The sequence below is a fragment of the Tachyglossus aculeatus genome, chromosome 13 (assembly GCF_015852505.1).
Source record: "Tachyglossus aculeatus isolate mTacAcu1 chromosome 13, mTacAcu1.pri, whole genome shotgun sequence".
Taxonomy (NCBI): domain Eukaryota; kingdom Metazoa; phylum Chordata; class Mammalia; order Monotremata; family Tachyglossidae; genus Tachyglossus; species Tachyglossus aculeatus.
Window position 1 is genome coordinate 18,853,960 of NC_052078.1, and position 15,430 is coordinate 18,869,389.

A 15,430-nucleotide genomic window follows, 5' to 3' on the forward strand; every position below is an offset into this window, starting at 1 on the left:
ATATCTCTCGGTTCTCGTGAGCATCTGGTTGGCCCCACCATCATCATCATCATCAATCGTATTTATTGAGCGCTTACTATGTGCAGAGCACTGTACTAAGCGCTTGGGAAGTACAAATTGGCAACATATAGAGACAGTCCCTACCCAACAGTGGGCTCACAGTCTAAAAACCACCAGTGACAGAACACTGGGCTCAGTGGACCATTGCCCTGATGCAGTCAGTAGTGGTGTTGCTTATATTGTTAAACACACATTCTTGTTCTTAAACACATTAACAGCACATTTAATGCCATTGACATACTATTTCTAACATTAAGCACGTACAACATGTTTTGTAAAGCATTGGACCATATGCTCAGGTAACTGCATAAAACACAATTCCTTCAGGGCCCACAGGTGAGTCTCAGTCCCAGACTGGGGCAAGACATGGAGCAATGAATCTGTAATTACAGTAAGAAGAGAACTACTACTACTATTAGTGTCCATTTTATATACACTCTAGCTTTGTTAGAAATTCATTTGCTTTAAACTTACGAGTCTCTGGGCTGGCTCTAAACCCTATGAAAGCTTTATGCACCGTTCTTGTCCACTTGTTTCACATTTTGGTAACGGGGATTTCCACTGACCCGTGTTCCTCTTTCCTGATCAGTTTAATACTGACACTGGTGGTTTCCAGAGAAACTGTTTAGCATGAGCAGCTTATGCTCTTTGCTTTTGAACATCTTCTCTGGGAGAGTAAAACACAAAAATATCTTTGATCCCTGGGAAACTGTTGGCAAAGAATGATGATATTCTTAAAGCTGCTCACAAGATTATTACAGCTTTAGTGGACTGGTTCGTGCAGGCTTAGTGATAGACTACACTTGCTTCCATATCCTAGACACATAGGGTCTCTGAAATACTGTATATTAAAAGGTGGCAATATTTCACAGGCTGAGTCGATGCCAACTCTTCAGTATACACGGTCTGCCATGGATGGGAATATGCCCAGAACACTATCTTCTGGGCCCAAAAGGGAAACACCATCATGAGTGATGTCAAAGCTGGCCCGGGGAAGGAAGTGAAGCCTGACTGAAATTTCTTGTACTTGAACCTCATTTCTTCGTGTTCTGCCTTTTTATGGCCATAGATTACAAGTGGCCTGCCTCCTGCCCATGGAATCTTGCTTAAGCCTGAAATGTTTTCTAAACTACAAAAACTCCAATTCTGTTGACTGCCAAACTTTTAGTCATTTTTGTCACTCTTCCTATATCATTTTAAATCTCCAATCTCCCATCCTCCTGTCTCTCCCCACTTCAATCCATACGTCACGCCGCTGCCCGGATTGTCTTTGTGCAGAAACGCTCTGGGCATGTTACTCCCCTCCTCAAAAATCTCCAGTGGCTACCAATCAACCTACACATCAGGCAAAAACTCCTCACCCTCGTCTTCACCTCGCCCCCTCCTACCTCACCTCCCTTCTCTCCTTCTCCAGCCCAGCCCATACCCTCCGCTCCTCTGCTGCTAATCTCCTCCCCGTGCCTCGTTCTCGCCTGTCCCGCCATCGACCCCCGGCCCACGTCATCCCCCTGGCCTGGAATGCCCTCCCTCCGCACATCCGCCAAGCTAGCTCTCTTCCACCCTTCAAAGCCCTATTGAGAGCTCACCTCCTCCAGGAGGCCTTCCCAGACTAAGCCCCCTCCTTCCTCTCCCCCTCCTTCCCTTCCCCATCCCCGCCGCCTTACCTCCTTCCCCTCCCCACAGCACCTGTATATATGTTTGTATGTATTTATTACTCTATTTTATTTGTACATATTTATTCTATTTATTTTATTTTGTTAATATGTTCTGTTCTCTGTCTCCCCCTTCTAGACTGTGAGCCCACTGTTGGGTAGGGACCGTCTCTATATGTTGCTAACTTGTACTTCCCCAGCGCTTCGTTACAGTGCTCTGCACACAGTAAGCGCTCAATAAATACGATTGAATGAATTTTAAAGGTTAGTGACATAATCTGGATGTCAGTAGTATTCTTTTAATAAGATCCTTTCATTATAAATTTACTTGCTCTTCATTTGGGAGACTGGGTTACTAAACTTTTCCCATCTTAATTTTTGCATGTAGTACATTGCAGTGGATTTTGGCATTTTAAAATGCCTGCAACTAAATGGCCAATTTATATTTAGTTCTCTTTCTGATACCTAGCTAGGCTCTCCATATCCTTTCCACAGTCAAGGTGTTTGTTTTTCATCCCCAAGTGCTCTACTCTGAGCTTATCATGTTTTCATTTTCTCTTTTAAAGTGATTTCTTCACTATGTCAAGTTCACTGTGAATTCTGGTCTTTTTGTCTTCAAAGGGTTAGCAACTCCTTCTATCACTTGCAGGTTTGTTGAGCCATGCGTGTTCCCAACTTAGCCCAGTCATCAATAAAAATCCAGAATATCAATAAAGATATTAAACCAGCTCCAGGGCCTGAGCGCAATCCTGGGATTTCCTTCCTTTTAGGCAGCCTGACTCCAATTCTTGGAGACCTTTAACTGTAGGTACTAATCAATCAGTGTAGTCATAGATTTTTAAAAACATAGTAATGAAATGAGGAAAATGATTTTTGAGTAAGCTATTTCTCCCTGAAGTTCTATTTTGGGGTATCTTTTTCCCTGAGTTTTTATAAAACCCCTTTAGAGGTGGACTTTCTTGTTTATTTTAATCATTTTAACTATTCATTAGGTTCGTTTTCTCCATCAAGTTCTCCAGCGTCCTTTCCAGAGCCAGACTGCAGCGGAGAAAGCAGGATACTCTTCCCCTTCCCCTTCCTGGGCCAAAGATCTCCGGGTCAGCTGTTCATCGTGAAAAAGAGCCCCGAAGCAAGAAACGTTATAGAAAATAGATCTGAGAAGACGTTCACGACAAAGTGCTTCACAGTGCCGGGCTTGCATTTTGATAGTACATTTCGACATGATGACAGGAGAAATAAATGATGAATGGGGCCAAAATATTAGCTTCTGGGTTCCTTCTGTGAAATCATCCTTGGATTTTCTCCTCCCGTTTACTTGGAGAGGGGTGGGAGGGTGGTTGGGGCGGGGCGGGGGGGTATTCCTTTCAGTTTTCCTCTTGGGGACTGCTTAGGGTATTTTTTTGTGATTAAAGTATTTTGTGATAGCCTTTAGGACTTTACAAATGATGTTCCAGAAGCTTTGAACCAGAACCTTTTTCGCTAAACCCGAGTTGACTTCTTTCATCTAATTCTGTGTATCAGATTCCTGAAAAGTCGGCGTTAAAAGAAGTGGAGCAGTCTTCAGATAACAGGTAAGAACTTTTGTAATTAGAAAGTAGCATATAGGCTGTTGTCTTATAATGCAGGGGTTGTATTCTTGTGAAATTTCGTTAGGGACGGCGAGTGCTGTAGTATTCACTTGTTCTATTCCTGCATGCTCTCACCCAAATGCTTTCTTCCAGCATCACAATGCACTGTATCCAAATGGTTTCACATAGTCAGACAAGTGGTCCCTAACAGCATTCGAGGCAAAATGCACCTGGTAGAACTGAGTGCTTATCTCCTCCCTTACTCCTTCAAAAAAGGAAGTCAGACAGACAGAAAGTTGTATAATTTCATGCTGAAGCTTTGCTTTTTGAGCAGGAATTATTTGGCCAATACTGTTAATACTGTTAATTTGTTCCCAGACTTGCAAAGCAAAAATCTATGTCATAGGCATCTAGAAGTATTCAGAGTTTCAAAATCATTATTGTCTGAAAAATGAGTATTTTTCACAATAACAATATGAAATATTGAAGATGGATTGTGGAACATGCAGGTATATTTCACGATAGAACTTAATGTCTTCAGTTTTCCTCTTGGGGACTGCTTAGGGTATTTTTTGTGATTAAAGTATTTTGTGATAGCCTTTAGGACTTTACAAATGATGTCCCAGAAGCTTTGAACCAGAACCTTTCTCGCTAAACCCGAGTTGACTTCTTTCATCTAATTCTGTGTATCAGATTCGTGAAAAGTCGGCGTTAAAAGAAGTGGAGCAGTCTTCAGATAACAGGTAAGAACTTTTGTAATTAGAAAGTAGCCTATATGCTGTTATAATGCAGGGGTTGTATTCTTGCAAAATTTCGTTAGGGATGGCGAGTGCTGTCGTATTCACCTGTTCTATTCCTGCATGCTCTCACCCAAATGCTTTCTTCCAACATCACAGTGCGCTGTATCCAAATAGTTGCACATAGACAAGTGGTCCCTAACAGCGTTCGAGGCAAAATGCACCTGGTAGAACTGAGTACTTATCTCCTCCCTTGCTCCTTCAAAAAAGGAAGTCAGACAGAAAGTTGTATAATTTCATGCTGAAGCTTTGCTTTTTGCGCAGGAATTATTTGGCCAATACTGTTAATTTGTTCCCAGACTTGCAAAGCAAAAATCTATGTCATAGGCATCTAGAAGTATTCAGAGTTTCAAAATCATTATTGTCTGAAAAATGAGTATTTTTCACAATAACAATATGAAATATTGAAGATGGATTGTGGAACATGCAGGTATATTTCACGATAGAACTTAATGTCTTCAGTTTTCCTCTTGGGGACTGCTTAGGGTATTTTTTGTGATTAAAGTATTTTGTGATAGCCTTTAGGACTTTACAAATGATGTCCCAGAAGCTTTGAACCAGAACCTTTTTCGCTAAACCCGAGTTGACTTCTTTCATCTAATTCTGTGTATCAGATTCCTGAAAAGTCGGTGTTATAAGAAGTGGAGCAGTCTTCAGATAACAGGTAAGAACTTTTGTAATTAGAAAGTAGCCTATATGCTGTTATAATGCAGGGGTTGTATTCTTGCAAAATTTCGTTAGGGATGGCGAGTGCTGTCGTATTCACCTGTTCTATTCCTGCATGCTCTCACCCAAATGCTTTCTTCCAACATCACAGTGCGCTGTATCCAAATAGTTGCACATAGACAAGTGGTCCCTAACAGCGTTCGAGGCAAAATGCACCTGGTAGAACTGAGTACTTTATCTCCTCCCTTACTCCTTCAAAAAAGGAAGTCAGACAGACAAAGTTGTATAATTTCATGCTGAAGCTTTGCTTTTTGCGCAGGAATTATTTGGCCAATACTGTTAATACTGTTAATTTGTTCCCAGACTTGCAAAGCAAATATCTATGTCTTAGGCATCTAGAAGTATTCAGAGTTTCAAAATCATTATTGTCTGAAAAATGAGTATTTTTCACAATAACAATATGAAATATTGAAGATGGATTGTGGAACATGCAGGTATATTTCACGATAGAACTTAGTCGTCATAGGCATCGTGGCTCAGTGGAAAGTGCCCGGGCTTTGGAGTCAGAGGTCATGGGTTCAAATCCCGGCTCTGCCAATTGTCAGCTGTGCGACTTTGGGCAAGTCACTTAACTTCTCTGTGCCTCAGTTACCTCATCTGTAAAATGGGGATTAAGACTGTGAGCCCCTGTGGGACAACCTGATCACCTTGTAACCTCCCCAGCGCTTAGAACAGTGCATTGCACATAGTAAGCGCTTAATAAATGCCATTATTATTATTATTATTATTATTATCTAGAAGTATTCAGAGTTTCAAAATCATTATTGTCTGAAAAATGAGTATTTTTCACAATAACAATATGAAATATTGAAGATGAATTGTGAAACATGCAGGTATAGATAGAACTTAAAGTCTTTACTGTTCGCTTGGAGGTAAAACAAAGTAGAAAAATACTCAAAAAAAAGCAGCAGGCCAGAACTGCTAGGATCAGAGTGTATGAAACTCCTAGAGGGAGGAGGGTGAGGAAGCAGCGTGGCTCAGTGGAAAGAGCCCGGGCTTTGGAGTCAGAGGTCGTGGGTTCAGATCCCGGCTCCGCCACTTGTCAGCTGTGTGATGTTGGGCAAGTCACTTCACTTCTCTGGGCCTCAGTTCCCTCATCTGTAAAATGGGGATGAAGACTGTGAGCCCCTCGTGGGACAACCTGATTACCTTGTACCTACCCCAGCGCTTAGAACAGTGCTTTGCACATAGTAAGTGCTTAACAAGTACCAACATCATTATTATTATTATTATTGAAGTGTAGCTCTCTCACCAAGAAGCCAATTCCATTCTGATCCTGGGGGCCTTGGCTCAGCCCAAGGACACCCTTGGATTAGAGAACCTGAGGTACGCACTGCTCCAAGGGTTCACTTATGCTCTGGAAGCAGTGTAGGATTAATTTGGGGTTTCCCAGATTTACTGGGCCTCTCAACATACCCCCCCTAGCTCCGCCGCTTGTCAGCTGTGTGACTTTTGGCAAGTCACTGCACTTCTCTGGGCCTCAGTTACCTCATCTGGAAAATGGGGATTGATTGTGAGCCCCGCATGGGATAACCTGATCAGTTTGTATCCTCCCCAGCGCTTAGAACAGTGCTTTGCACATAGTAAGCGCTTAACAAATACCAAAATAATAATAATAATATTATTATTATTTATTATTATTATTATTATTATTACCATCGACTTCAACCCTTAAGGCAGTACATAACTGTTGTCCAGAGTCTGCCAGTTTCAGCGAGTGCCTCCTAGTCTGGGGATTGTGGAATTTGGTGGAAAACAATTCTGCTTACCCTGCCCACCCCTTGAGTGATTCTGTGATCTTGAAAGCTGTCTCCTCTCAGCCTTCATCTTTCCAGTCCTCATCGTCTCCATCTTTCTTCCTAGGGAGCTGCTCCAACCCCTGATGTCTTCCGTTATCCTGCTGTGTACCGTCTCCAGCTCGATCCTGCCCTTCCCGTGACGCAGTGACAAGAACACCCACCAGTTTCCAGCTGCAGTTGTTCTGTGGTTTAATTCTGATTTTGCAGCCTAGTCTGGAATCACCGTGGCATCTAGACTCCGGTCCAGAGAGAGAGTTGTGAAGGTTATGATGGTAGGTGGAGAAGGATTTCCCTGGCATGGTTTCAGGTTGGGGGCCGTGTGATGTAATAGGGAGGGGAGTGGGGAAGGTTGGAATACGGAGTTGTGCAGGAAGAGCCAATAGGATGTGGTGACAGACTGAACATGGGCGTTGAAAGAGGAGTCAAGGATAACACCAAAGGTTTTTGGCTTGAGAGGACAGTAGTGGGGTTGCCAACTGGGATGGGAAAGTTAGGTTGGAGAGGATTTAAGAGGGAAGATGTTTGGACATATGCTGCTGGTGCCAGTGGGACAGCCGTGTACAAATATTTTGGAGGCAGGAGATGTTAAGATTGCACAGGAGAGAGGTTGGGGCTAGTAAGGAAGCTTTTTGAGTTACCCAGGGAGAGGTTGGCACCTACCCCAGGTGGTGTAGATGACTGCCACAGATGCAGCTTGCCAGAGGGGCTGGCTAATGCTGAAGGCCCTTTCAGAGAGCAGCGGGGTGCCAGGTTCTGGCAGAGGAGGGCAGGAAAAAGGGGGAAAGAATGGGAGGGCATCATGTGGGGCTGTGCTTACAGGCTAAGGGCCTCTGGGGAGGCTCCAGCTCTCCTGCCACCCGAAAGGATGTGTCCCTGTGTGGCGCCGAGGGCACTGAGTCAGGATAAGTTTCCAATGATGAAGGTAAGCTGGGGAAGGGGCGCAGCACTTAGCCTGACTCTTGGGGGAGGAGGGGGTGAATCCTGTAGAAGGAACTGACAGTAGGCATAACAGACATCTCATCAAATTGGGCCAAGTGATGAGTTGAAACTTAACTCATCACGAGGGGAGCGGGGTCCACAGTCCAGTCCTGCCTCAGATGCCGTCCTTGTGCACCTACCCCAACCACAACTCCACCAATGCCTCGTTTGGGATTTTGAAGACTATTTTCATGAGTTTGGAGTGACATTTTAATTTTTAATTCTTCCCAAGACACAAACTAAACAGGCATAGACAGTCGTTTATTATAAAAAAAACAACCCCAAAACCCCATTGCTTAGTTCAGACATAAGGAGGACAAACTGTACATCCACAGAAATTCATTCTGGATTGCTAGATAAGTATGGTATTTGTTAAGTGCTTCCTATTTGTCAAACACTGTAAGCACTAAGCAGTGTGGCTTAGTGGATAGAGCACAGCCCTTGGAGTCAGCAGGATCTGGGATCTAATCCCAGCTCTCCATCTGCTGTGTGACCTTGGACAAGTCACTTCACTTTGCTGGGCCTCAGTCATCTCATCTGTAAAATGGGGATTGAAGGTGAGCTCCATGTGGGACAGGGACTGTGTCCAACCTAACTTGTATCTACCCCAGCACTTAGAACAGTGCTTGGCCCATAGGGAGCACTTAACCAGTACCATGATTAGTGCTGGGGTGAATACAAGATCGGCAGGTCCCGTATAGGGCTCACAGTCTAAGTAGGAGGAAGAACAGAAATTGAATCCCCATTTTGAGGATGAGGTAACTAAAGCCCCAAAGTTACCCAAAGTCTGACTCCTCCTCCTCCTCTGAATTCCAGGCCCATGCTCTTTCCACTAGACCTCGCTGCTGCCCCGGATTCTTGGGTTTGTACAAAACCAAAAACGTCTATCACTTTTGCCTCCGTTCACAAAAATTCGATTGAGAAATGAATTAAAATTAGGGAAAGAACTGGCCCAAAGAAACGTCCGTGGCATCTTCAAGAAACGTTACCTCTCTTCTTCTGTAAAGCTTTCATTAGATCAGACATGAAATCTGCTTCCCCGCTGGGCCCCTTGTTGGGTTCCCCCGCCTGGCCGGCGTGATCGTGTCGCTTGGGAGGAGCGGGAGGTCTCTTTGTGAGAGGAGCGAGTTTTTCCCTGGATGCGGCAGGAGGTGGAGGCGGCGGGGGTGGGGGTGATGAGTGTAATCCACCAACGGTAAGTGAAGGAGGTGGGGGGGGGTACAAAACTAGGAGGGTCATCGATAAAATCAGGTGGAGGGGGTGGCAACTCATCTTCGAGTAAGGGCGGAGGGAGAGGAAAATCTTCCAGACTTGAACGGTTCCCCGTGCCAGCGTTTTGGGGCTTGGACGGCACTGAAGGAACAGAGCTGGTGTCAGAAGATCGCCGCTGAGGTGGCGGTGGTGGTAAGAGGGCAGACTTTTTGGAGTGCTTGACCGTAGGTGCTGGTGGATTACAGTCTCCAGCCACATTTGGCTCCTGCAAAAGAATCAAAACAATGTTATTCTGTTCCCCAGGAAGGAACCCAAGTTTGTCCCATCCTTCAGAAGAATCAAAACAATGTTATTCTGTTCCCCAGGAAGGAACCCAAGTTGGTCCCATCCATGGCCACCTGCTTGGGGAGATTTCAACTGATGTCAACATCTTGGTGACATAGGTATATGAATAGCTACACGCTCATTCAGAAGGATGGGGTGGGAGGGAGTCATGGGCTACAAATGTGTTCCTGGCTCTCCAGATACCCAAATAGGTCTTTTACCCTTTCCCTGTGCTGGTCATTTCCTGTTGGACAAACCCAATGATCCACCTCTTCTTCGTGACCAGAGCGGAGCCCCTCTCCTCTAGACGTCCAACAGGGACACAGTTGGCATTCACCTAGCATTGGGTCTGTGCAGTATGAACAAATGAGGGGAGCAGGCACTCGATGGGTTGTAAAGATGCTGCTTGCTGCTGTCCGGTCTGCAGTGCAATCTGGCCTTTGCCCCAACCCATCCTACCTTCATCCTGCAGTAAGGGCCAGTGGGATGGGCCGGGATGTTCCCCCAGTCTCATCCTCCCTTCACCATAAACCCTGCAGAATTTTGCTCAACAGCTTGGTCTCAATCAATCAATCAATCGTATTTATTGAGCGCTTACTATGTGCAGAGCACATAGTAGATCCTACAGAGATCCTTAGAGATCCTACAGAGAAGACCAAGGGAGGCCAATCTGCAGGAGGAAACCCTTTGCAGTCTGCAGGTAACCTTCTGGTGAGTCAAGTGACAATGCCCTCCGTTCCTACACTTCCTCCTTAGTTAATTAATTAATGATGGCATTTGTTAAGCGCTTACTATGTGCAGAGCACTGTTCTCTTGCCTGACCCTTGGTTGGTTAACTTCTCTACAGGCTGGCGAGCATCTTTGGCAGCCCCAAGCCAGGAGTCTGTGTGTTATGCCCCGCTTTAACAGAAGGGCATCTGCTCAGTCTGTCAGTAGCGGGAGCCAAAACAACCTGAATTTACAAAACGTCTTTTTTTCCCCTGAGAAGTACTGTCAGCACCTCTCCCGTTCAAGGAGTGGAAATTCTCATTCCAACTTTCATGTCTCAAAAACATTTTATGTTTTTACTAATGAGATGCTACCACTGAAGATCAAATTTAGAAGCTTCTTCCAACTAAATGCCCTACGATGGAGCTTTTTTAGATGGTTTGTTTACTTAGGATGGGACTAATTAATTAGCTGTGGTTTTATCTTTTATTCCCAATATATGCAACTTGGGAATTGGTATTCACAATTTGGTTAGTAATTGCTATTCTCCAGGGTTGTTTTTTGTTTTTTCTTAAAGACTTTGCTTTAAAAGCCTTTAATTGCTTCTGGTCAAATAAATACAGTAATACTAATAGAAAATACACACTGTGGAGAAAATTATTATACTATAAAAACAAATACTCCAAAGAGTAGACAAACAAGGCTAAGGGAGGTCCATTGCCATAGGCTCAATCAGTACTAAACTCTGTTTCTGGCCCTGTTTCCTACTTGAGGTCAGATGGAGAAACGGGGTTTAAAAAAAAAAAAACAAAACATTTTAGGTTTTGTTGTTAAATTTCAGAACAACCTGAAAGGAGCATTTTAGGGCTAGTTTGGTGTGTTGCTCTCTAAAATGATTTAGATGTGTTTTTAAATCAGGCCCACTGAAGGATGCCTGCAAAATCTTGAACATAGGTTTTAGAACCAAATGAGGTGTAACAAGAACCATTAGCAAGCAATTTACAATTATTAGCTAGAATTAAATCAAAGTCCCTTCATCTGTTCTCCTTTATAAGAATATTCAAATAGGTTCTTATTGCATCAGCAAATCAAGTTCTAAACTTTTTTACTTAGCAATGCTTATATATATATATACTTATATATATATATATATATATATATATACACTTTATATATATATATATATATATATATAAATAAAATCACTTCTGGGCAAAAGAAAGGGAAAATGTTGAGATATACCTGCATTTTAAAGCATTCATTTCTGGTCTTCAGTTGTTTAGAGCAAATCCTAAAGGATTCAGATAATGGGCCAATTCTGCCCTCCACTGCATAGGGTAGGGGAGACAGAGTAGAGTATATTCCGTTGGGTTGAGTGAAAAGAGGGCCAGTGCCTTGTAGACAAAGGAGTCACTGTCCACCCTAACTCTGTATTAGCTCAGAATGGAAGTATTTGGGAAATATTTTAAACTGGACTGCCATAAAATCAGCATAATGCTATAACAGAGCATTAGAAAGGCAATTCCAAACTAGTTCTGCGTTTAGAGGTTTTAATTCTGGCTCTTCCATTTGCCTGCTGTGTGACCTTGGACAATTCCCTTTACTTCTCTGTGCCTGTTTCCTCATCCATAAAATGGGGATTAAATATATCTGTTCCTCCTCCCTCTTAGGCTGTGAACCCCATGAGGGGTAGGAAGAATGTCTAACCTGATTGTATCGACCAACATTTTATCACAATTATTACATTTTATTATTAGGGCACCCAAAGTACCAGGACCAGACAGCAGACAATAACTAGCCCTTTAAGCCTGAGCACTCCCCAGCCGGCAAGTGGAGTACATATCCTTGTGCTCCAGAAATGTTTCTATCCTGCTCAAGCAGCTGTCTGAAGTTAAACGAAATGTTCTTTCTCTCCTTCTGACCCACACAATTTGTACTACTGATCCCAGACTGGTAACTACATGCCAGGCTGATATAGTCAGCAGAGCAGGATCAGGTGAGCTGCTTATGAAACTCAGTTTGATCTAATCCCTTACAGGTTTTAGAAGAGCCACAGGGAGGACATTCAGAAACAGGAAATATACAGAATGCAGATCTGATTCTGCCCCTCCTTGGACTGCCGAAACATTTTGGAGACACAAAAACCGGCAAAACTGCACTAGCCCCATTACTGCTGGTTCTGCTCTTTGCTTCAATCCGAGAAACCTGTTCTCGTACTTTTGAGTGAACTCCGGCTGTATTTGAGGTAGGTCAGGGGGACATATAGGGGTTCAGATAATCTCATTTGCTATTTAAAACACACCAGGGAATTTGGGTGATTTTGAAAATTGCTTAATGAATTACAATTGGTGCTACTACACACAACCGCTCCGTGATCATACCTTAGCCATGCTGAAGTCTTTCTGTGCATCTTGCAAAACCGAGCTGACAGGGTGGGTGGTCTGGGGGATCTGTCCATTTGGCTGCCCAGGACCTGTAGATGCAAAAAAAGGGTAAGGACATCATCAGTCGTATTTATTGAGCGCTTACTGTGTGCAGAGCACTGTACTGAGCGCTTGGGAAGTACAAGTTGGCAACATATAGAGACATCAATCTGTAGTGACCAGGACTTCCCTTATATTGCTTTATCCCCATTTTAGGACATCAATCTGCAGTCACTAGGACTTCCCGTATATTGCTTTATCCCCATTTTAGTGGGTCAGAGCTCAGGAAATGTTTTTTCTCCTCAATGAATGGGAAGGTCTGGGTTGGATTTGCATTTCCTGGAGCTCCAGGGGTACTGCTTCAGGTCTGTGGTGCCACCCGGAGACTATGCTGCCACATACCTCTTTTGCACTCTCTCTAGGGTGGCAGAGGAAGTAAGTCAGGCTCCTCTGCTGCCTTCTTGAGCACCACAGGTCACCACTGACCCAGAGATTATACTGGAAATGGTTCCTGGGCACACTGAAAACTGGTACTGCTTCTGTTGGAGGCAGCAAGGGCGGAGGAGAGAGCTGGTGAGGGCCCAGTGTAGTAGTTCAGGTCCTCAGGGCCCTCACTGTGCCACTTCCAGTTTATCCTCAGGTTGGTGGTGCCTAAAATGAGCACCTCTAAGTGACATTCCATCCTGGGAATCCTAGGAACCTGAATCAGTAGTCAGCAGGATCCTTCTCTGTTCCGACACAGGAATTGACACTGCGGTGAAGTCCCTATTCCCCCCCAGATGCACAGCAACCCTGCATTCATCCAGTCAATCGTATTTGTTGCATGCCTTATACAGTACAAGGAAAGAAAAAGCCATGGTCTTTACTCTTGAGAAGCTTGCAATCTGTGGGAAGCAGGTAAACAAACTGCATACATATAAGAGGGAGTGGGGTGAAAGTCGTAGATTCAGCTCATAGTAGTTAAGAGTATTAAAAAATTAACATGCAAATGGAGTATGGAAGTAGACATCTATATACAGGGCTATGGGGTGGCTTTAAGATGATCTAACTGGACGTGGTGGAAATTTAGGTGAGACATGCCTCACGGAGGAGACTTTTTCAGGAGGGCTTTGGTCTGGCAGCTTTGAAGAGGGAATCAATCCATCAGTTGTATTTATTGAGCGCTTACTGTGTGCAGAGCACTGTACTAAGCACTTGGGAAGTACAAGCTGGCAACATATAGAGACAGTCCCTACCCAACAGTGGGCTCACAGTCTAGAAGGGAAGATCCAGGCTGGATCAGAAACAGGAGAGATGAATTATTTCAGTTGGAGAGGAATGAAGATGACAAGTGAGGGTGTAGTGGATGAAGAGGACAGATGTAGGAAGAACTGGAGGAGAACTCTTGGACCCACAATTGGCATAATCAAGAGCTTACCATTTTGTTAACCTGCCGGGGGGACTGGCCTTCGCATTCAACCTTAATGAAATGTGTTACACAAAAAGCTTTCCCGAAAACTTACAAATACAACACTGTGCAAAAAACCCACACAACTAAATGGATACCTTAGAATGGGAGGGTAGTCTTAGTATTTCTTATTTCCAATAAAACCTGCTTACTTAAAAACCTCATAATCCTCTACAGTAATCTTTTTTGGGATAATCTTCTGATAAAGCAGAGTGGCTTAGCGGAAAGAGCACGGGCTTGGAAGTCAGAGGACGTGGGTTCTAATCCCTCCTCCGCCACCTGTCCTCTTGGCAAGTCACTTCACTTCTCTGTGCTTCAGTTACCTCATCTGTAAAATGGGGATTACGACGGAGCCCCACGTGGGACAACCTGATAACCCTGTAACCCTGATAACCCCCCCCCCCCCCAGCACTTAGAACAGTGTTTGGCACATAGTAAGCGCTTAACAAATACCATCATTATTAATATTATAAAGGCTTAGGGAATTTTAAAAAAGCAAACAAAACACCACCATCATTTTGATTAGCCATGCTTTTCCTAGGGACTCAGGAAGGCAGACTGAAAGAATGGATTATGTTATTTTTAAAGAAGGGCAGGTGGAAACTAAAAAAAAAAAAATCAGAACTCAATTCTCAAACACAGTTACAAAGGCAGGAAACCTTGGGAGAAGACAACTTCAAAGGGTAAAAAATAACCCATTATTGAAAGAAGAGGGAGGTCTCCAGAATTTGCTTTCCTTTGGCTATATATCTATCTATAGATTGATAGATACAAACACAGAGGATTTCTGTTTGGAAATTCTCACACCTGCTCACTTAATTCAGGGCTATTACAGTGATTATTTGGTGTGGGTATTACAGAGATTTTATTATTGCAAGAACAATGCCACATTAATGTTGTTATCTGTAGATTTTTCTATTGGACTAATGAATATGTGGTTAAACTTGACAAAGCACTCAAAATTGTGTTCTTGGGAAATACCAGGTTTGTCAATGGAAAATACCAAGCTATGTTCTTAAGGTCTCATAATTTATACATGTAAAAAAAAAAAATCATTGGATGAGAATAAACCCCAAATTTAAAGTGTTTTGTGGTGAGAAGTTGGGAATAGCCTGTTACTTCTCAATCTCTGTCTCCTACTCCAATGGAACTGTCTCACTGTGGAACTCCACCTCTATTTTCTCTGCAGGATCCTTACTCCTGTCCAATTTCTCCTTCCTGGGGAAGCTGCTGCAGCTGGTTACATGGTCTGAATACCAGAGCTGCCTGAGAAATGCCAAAGCCTCATTCTTCGGGGCTCCAGCCTAGGGTTCGAGAGGGACTCCGGGCTCTCTGTCACCAAGGAACTGCCTCAAGATCAGGTGGCAACAAGTCATTCAACTTCTCTGTGCCTAATTATGGAAAAGGGGAATTAAAACTGTGAGCCCTATGTGGGACAGGGAGACTGTGAGCCCATTGTGGGCCGGGATTGTCTCTATTTGTTGCTGAATTGTACTTCCCAAGCGCTTAGTACAGTGCTCTGCACACAGTAAGCACTCAATAAATATGATGGAATGAATATGTCGTATCCACCCCATCACTTAACACAGTGTCTGTCACATGGTAAGTGCTTAACAAATACCATTATTATTATTACTATTCTCCAACAGGGGAGATGGGCCTAAAATATGTATAAATGGAGTAATCTAAATAAATGAACAATTGAATAAATGCTGAGGAGGGATTTAAATACATTT

The 15,430-nt window shown here is 43.6% G+C and overlaps 2 protein-coding genes and 1 long non-coding RNA gene across 4 annotated transcripts in view; 2 read left to right on the plus strand and 1 right to left on the minus strand.

The window, feature by feature from the left end:
* The window catches only part of LOC119936309 (protein adenylyltransferase SelO-like), a 42,155-nt gene extending 39,144 nt beyond the window's left edge, over positions 1-3,011 (plus strand). For both annotated transcript variants that reach the window (XM_038755858.1, XM_038755859.1), the window contains exon 20: positions 2,705-3,011. In XM_038755858.1, the coding sequence (XP_038611786.1) occupies positions 2,705-2,827 (123 nt within the window). In that variant the 3' untranslated portion in view covers positions 2,828-3,011. The remainder of the gene's footprint in view (positions 1-2,704) is intronic.
* Positions 3,012-3,163: 152 nt separating this feature from the next.
* On the plus strand, positions 3,164-7,974 carry LOC119936247. Its single transcript, XR_005453684.1, has 5 exons — positions 3,164-3,283; positions 3,878-4,023; positions 4,692-4,741; positions 6,667-6,874; positions 7,422-7,974. It is a non-coding gene; the product is annotated as an uncharacterized LOC119936247 (long non-coding RNA).
* Positions 7,975-8,350: 376 nt separating this feature from the next.
* LOC119936187 (amyloid beta precursor protein binding family B member 1 interacting protein) overlaps positions 8,351-15,430 on the minus strand; it is a 67,893-nt gene continuing 60,813 nt past the window's right edge. Inside the window, 5 exon segments of the mRNA XM_038755648.1 lie at positions 8,351-8,798; positions 8,800-9,057; positions 12,206-12,310; positions 12,650-12,817; positions 13,665-13,706. Of these exon segments, the coding sequence (XP_038611576.1) occupies positions 8,556-8,798; positions 8,800-9,057; positions 12,206-12,310; positions 12,650-12,817; positions 13,665-13,706 (816 nt within the window). The 3' untranslated portion in view covers positions 8,351-8,555.